Source organism: Mustela putorius, unplaced genomic scaffold (assembly GCF_011764305.1).
Source record: "Mustela putorius furo isolate JIRA1106 unplaced genomic scaffold, ASM1176430v1.1 tig00003845_pilon_pilon_pilon, whole genome shotgun sequence".
Lineage (NCBI taxonomy): Eukaryota > Metazoa > Chordata > Mammalia > Carnivora > Mustelidae > Mustela > Mustela putorius.
Window position 1 is genome coordinate 45,174,987 of NW_025421998.1, and position 6,000 is coordinate 45,180,986.

The following is a 6,000-nucleotide window of genomic DNA, read 5'->3' on the forward strand; positions in this document are numbered from 1 at the left end:
AGTTGTGTGAATATTAAATTAATTGTTCATATAAAGGAGTTAGAACAGTGCCTGACATGGTATGATATTTAAAGTTTTTTTTTTTTTTAAATCATTATGTGATTGATAAATATTCTGTAAAAAAGATAATATAAACTAAGTTTTTGCCTTCTGTAAGTAGTTTTTGTCTGTATTTTATATAACAGTCTCAAAGTTTCATCAGGTTACAATAAATATGTATTAAGGTCAGAAGGCTGCAGGTTGCCTGGGACCAAGTTTATCCAGGCCTGGCCCAGCTGGAAGGTTCTCCTTTGGACTACAGGTTGGATCCGTGCCTGTTTTTCCCATGACTGAGCCCAGGAGCACGAGAGGGTCCCTGAAGAGTCACATTTGCTAATAAGACATGGCCAAGGCCAAGACTATCTCCACTTACTCTACTGTACCACAGAGTCACACAGCAGAGGGAAGAAGTGAAGAGTTAAGAATTATAGCCCTGTCTACCATACCTTCCTAAGGGTCAGGGGCTTCGTTATCCAGAATCCCTTAAAAATTTGGAACTTTGGATTAATACCTGCCCACTGGTAGCGTGTGCATTAAACTAACCCTCCCTAGCAAACTTTAAAATTAACTACAGAGAACATGATTTAACACATTTAAAATAATAATAATAAAACTTTGCATATGGAATATCATTGTGTCAAAAATTGTTGATTTAGGCAGCACCTGGACGGCTCAGTCGGTTGGGCATCTGTCTTCAGCTCAGGTCATAGTCCTGGAGGCCTGGGATGGAGCCCCACATCAGGCTCTCTGCTCAGCAGGAAACCTGCTTCTTCCTCTCTCTCTGCCACGCATTCCCCCTACTTGGGCTCTCTTTCTCTCTCTGTCAAATACATAAATAAAATCTTAAAAAAAAAAAAAAACTGTTGATTTTGAAAATGACCAGACCTATTGATTTTATTAAAATAATCTTGACCTACAAAATAAAAGGCAACTGAATACTTAGACCATAAGTTCAAATGTCTTTAAGGACTAGGAAGGCAACGGAGATCTGTGAAGCAGCTTGTCACAAGGGACTGACAGTGGAACTGTGGTCAAACGGACTATAGACTCCCTGAGGCATTCCAGTGTCACGTTTGTCATAAGCACTGTGCTTCCCAGATCAGATTCCGTCAGCTTGTGAGAGACGATTAAACAAACAAATAATTACCTAAATATTTATTACCCAGAAAGAATAAAAACATGGCTACCAAGCTTTATTTTTATGGTGTTTTAAAATAATATAATGCATTGGTTCCCTATATATTAGAAAAATTATTGCTTTACTCTTTGATCCTAAGGCTTTTTCAAACATTTCAGATTGAAGAGGTTCCAGGAGAGTTCACCCAGGACGATTTAGCAGAAGATGATGTCATGTTACTAGATGCTTGGGAACAGGTAAAATCATAATTGGTGTGTTTATACTTGGGAGCTGGCAAAACCGGCTTTGAAAAACGGCAAGTCTAAAAATAAATGGACTTGTGAGTTTAGGCAACATTTTAGAAAGACTCAACACAGTTTGGCAAAAAATAAAACTGATACCTGTGGCAAATTGATTTCCAAATGTGGAAAAAATTCCATGCTACCGTCTGGGGCTGTGTAGTTTTAGGCATAAAAGTTCTATTTTTCATTTATGTGTAAAATTCATTCACTCCTAATTTCGTCATGCATTCATCCATTCATTTAAGTAGCAAATGTATTCATGGGTACAATGCCTTGGGGGTACAGTACCATGGCAAAGTCAAAGATTTAGAGTTTTTCTTGAAATCCTACAAGGAGTCATCATAGGGGACCTTTCCCCTGGGGAAGAAACAGACACAGAATAGTCGTGACTCTATATAGAAAATATGTTGCTGTTATGTGTGGCTTTATTTGGGAGGAAATGAATGGGGATTTGGCATGCTGTATCTGATAGTTGAGGTTTTGTTGTTGTTTAGCCTTTGTGTAAACTGATAATAACAGAAGGGAAAAATAGATATATTAGGGACTAAAATGTATGGAACAACTATGATACCTGCATCTGAATTAGGCCTACTCTTAGAGTCAACATCAGTAAGTAAAGACTTCTAGGTCTGTTCTTAATTGCTAACATCATTTGGTTATATTATCCCTTATCTTCTTGGTCTAGAATTAACATGTTAGAATTTGGAATCTAGTCACAGATTGTCCCGAGGTGAATGGATCACATAGTTGTAGATATGAAATTTAAAACATCATGTCAATAAAAACATCCTTGTGTGTTAAGAATTATAAGAGGGGGCGCCTGAGGGGCTCAGTGGGTTAAGCCTCTGCCTTTGGCTCAGGTCATGATCTCAGGGTCCTGGGATGGAGCCCCAGATCTGGCTCTCTGCTCAGTGGGGAGCCTGCTTTTCCCTTTCTCTCTGCCTGCCTCTCTGCCTACTTGTGATCTCTGTCAAATAAATAAATAAAATCTTAAAATATATATATATAATTTTTTTAAAAAGAATTATAAAATAGGGGCACTTGGGTGGCTCAGTGGGTTAAAACCTCTGCCTTCAGCTCAGGTCATCATTCCAGGATCCTGGGATCGAGCCCCGCATCGGGCTCTCTGCTCAGTGGGGAGCCTGCTTCTCCCTCTGCCTCTGCCTGCCTCTCTGTCTACTTGTGCTCACTCTCGTGCTCTCTCTCTCTCTCTCTGACAAATAAATAAATAAAATCTTCTTTTAAAAAAAGTAATAATAATAAATCTTTTTTAAAAAGAATCATAAAATAAGGAGCACATGGATGGCTTAGTTGGTTAAGTGTCTGCCTTTGGCTCAGGTCATGATCCCAGGGTCCTGGGATTGAGCAGCTGCACCTCCCCACCCGCCCCAAAATCAGGAATCTCTGCTCAGCAGGGAGCCTGCTTCTGGCCCTCCCCAAGCTCTTGGGTATGCTTGCTCTCTCATGTGCCAGTTCCCCCACCTCTCAAATAAATAAATAAAATGTTTAAAAATAAATTAAGGTAATTCAAAAGAATGTTTCAGCATTGAAGTTCACAACCTATGCATTTGACAAGAAGGATACATACAGAATACGTAATTATATCAGTTTTTTTAAAAAACCTCAAAAAATTTTAAAAACCTCAATATTTAAATACTAAACATTGTAGCACTTTTACCAAAGTGTTAGAAGATAGAGTTTTAGGTGTACATTACAGGCTTAAGGCAGAGGCTTTGCAAGGGAGGCTGAGGTCCCTGCAGGAGAAAAATAATATGGGGATAACGACTGCCTTACATACATACCTTAAAGGGGCGGCTGCAGAAAACAGCCAATGTATTGTTTTGAGCAAGTGTATGAACTAGAAAATACTATATAAACCTGAAATATCAGGATGTGAATTCTGGAGCCAAACTGGCTGGATATCCGTTTCGAGTATCTCCCTGTAAATGCAAACATTGGGAAAGTGATGGACCACCTTCCCTGTACCTCCTTCTCCACGTCCCTAACTTGGGGGCTTGCTGGGAAGATGAATTGAGCCATGTGGGAGAAGCTCTTGGTATAGGGCTTGCACCGAGCCAACACTCCCCAAACAGTACGTATTATTGTTTCGTTTTTCAGATTTTTATTTGGATCGGCAAAGACGCCAATGAAGTCGAGAGGACAGAATCTCTGAAGTCTGGTAAGCGAGATCCCACGGACAATGATGGCATTTACCCTGAGTGCTTATTATGAAGTTCCTGACTGCTCTTTTCCCCACATTCTTCAAATCACATATTAAAACCAGGCAGAATCTAATAAGCTTTTGCTTTCTGAACTGAAGTGTAATGGAGTCTTTTTGAACTGAAGAATTTCAGAATAAGAATAAGAAAAATGTTGTGTTACCTAATTTAGAACATAATTACACCAATTTATTCTACAAACTTCAAATACACTTTATTATAGAACTAGTAAAACCTCTGTAACTATGATAACCTAGATTTTTTTAAAAAAATTCTTTTTTGAGTAATGCTGCTCTTTCTGGAACAATTTTTTATTTTTAAAAAGTACAAGAATAATTATGCCATAAGGATAATTCTATAAAGTTTGAAATCTTTTTAGGCAATCATTAGACAGATGGCAGATGAGAGAAATCGATAAGGAATTGTTCGTATGGAACAGTATTTGGCTCTTCAGGGCAATGAAAATTTGACTCATTATTTTTATTGAGAGACTTTTCACTCCATAGTTACTTTAGTTTAATCAAAACTAACTGACCCTATGACCCAGCAACTGCTCTACTAGGTATTTATCCAAAGGATACATATATAGAGATTGGAAGGGGCATAACCACCTCAATGTTTATAGCAACAATGTGCGCAATAGCCAAACCGTGCAAAGAGCTCGGATGTCCGTAGACAGATGAGTGGATAAAGGAGATGTGGGACATATATATGTATATATGCATATATATAATGGAGTACTACTCAACCATCAAAAAATGAAATCTTACCATTTGCAACAACATGAAGGGAGCTAGAGTGTATTCTTCTAGGTCAGAAGACTTAAGACTGAAATAAGTCAGAGAAAGACAAATACCATATGATTTAAGTCATACGTGGAATTTAAGAAAAAAACAGATGAACACAGAGGAAAGGAAGGAAAAATAAAATAAGAGGAAAACAGAGAGGGAAGCAAACCATAAGAGACCCTTAACTATAAGGAACAAAGAGAGGGTTGCTGGAGGGGAGGAGGGTGGGGAGTGGGGTAACTGGCTGATGGGCATCAGGGAGGGCATTTGAAGTAATGGTACTGGGTGTTTAAATGCAATTGATGAATTCTACCTCTGGAACTAATAATACAGTATATGTTAATTAAACTGAATTTAAATAATTTTAAAAAAAAACAACTAACTGAATATGTTTATCTTTTAATTCTTTATAGCCAAAATGTATCTTGAGACAGACCCTTCTGGAAGAGACAAGAGGACACCAATAGTCATCGTAAAACAGGGCCATGAACCACCCACATTTACCGGCTGGTTCCTGGGCTGGGATTCCAGAAGGTGGTAAACAGGTTTTTAATAGGAAAAAAAAAAAAAAACCACAAATATTTTGGAGCCACTGTCCCATTGCTATTTTGAGGGGAAGAAAGGTTTTTTGTTTATTTGACTTTAGAAAATTAACCTCAGCCCTATGACGATTTTTTAATTCCTTGTATTGGTTTGGAATTCTTTCTAAACTAGAATTTTCTTATGTCAGTATTTTGAAATAACCTAAAGTAATTTTTGTTACAGACCAATATTAGCTCTGCTGAAAACTCATTTGTATCTTTTTATATGACCTTTTAAAAGGTTTGAAAAGCTATGCATAGTCTAGGGGAGTTTATCAGGGAATTTTATAATTCAGGAAACTTTAATCAAACTAGTTCTTTATATGCCAGAGATGTAAGCCATAATGCCTTGGAGGTTATTCTCCTTCCCATGTGCTGTGTTCAAAAGAATTGTATATTTGCAATGAGGTTTATGTTAAGATGGTTTAAATGTTTGTTATCTGCCTTCTTCTGCCAGTGTGACTCTGATACCATTCACTCCTAAGTATCATCTTCTAAGAGTAACTTTACCATTTTTGCCTTTTTAAAAGCCTTTGAAATCACAGCTTTTTCATGACAAAATAATTACAGTCTCATCTGGTTAGATATATGTATTTGACAGTACACGTTTAATACCACAAAGGTTACATACGAAAAAATTCATTAATGCTGTCTTTCATCATTAAAATGCATCTCTTTTGGAAAGGTTTTCTGTTGTGACATTTTATTTAAATATGACATGTGAGTTAATGACACAATTAGTTTTAAGGTTAAATACTTTTATGCATAAATAAATACGAATTTAATATTTCTTAATTCATCCTCATTAAGTAGTCAAAATTAAACAACTTTTCCAAGGTTACATAATTATGAAAGATTTTAAATATCAGTGCATATGAAATCTGGGTCCTGTTAAAGATGAACTGAGGTGTATTAAACATTTCAAGAGTTTATCTGAACAAAAACCAATTTGGA

General features: G+C 36.9%; 1 protein-coding gene across 1 annotated transcript in view; it reads left to right on the plus strand.

Annotated features, from left to right (window-relative positions):
- The window catches only part of SCIN (scinderin), a 76,044-nt gene extending 70,314 nt beyond the window's left edge, over positions 1 to 5,730 (plus strand). The window contains exons 14-16 of the mRNA XM_004743424.3: positions 1,336 to 1,413; positions 3,577 to 3,637; positions 4,879 to 5,730. Of these exons, the coding sequence (XP_004743481.1) occupies positions 1,336 to 1,413; positions 3,577 to 3,637; positions 4,879 to 5,006 (267 nt within the window). The 3' untranslated portion in view covers positions 5,007 to 5,730. The remainder of the gene's footprint in view (positions 1 to 1,335; positions 1,414 to 3,576; positions 3,638 to 4,878) is intronic.
- The last annotated feature ends 270 nt before the right edge of the window (positions 5,731 to 6,000 follow it).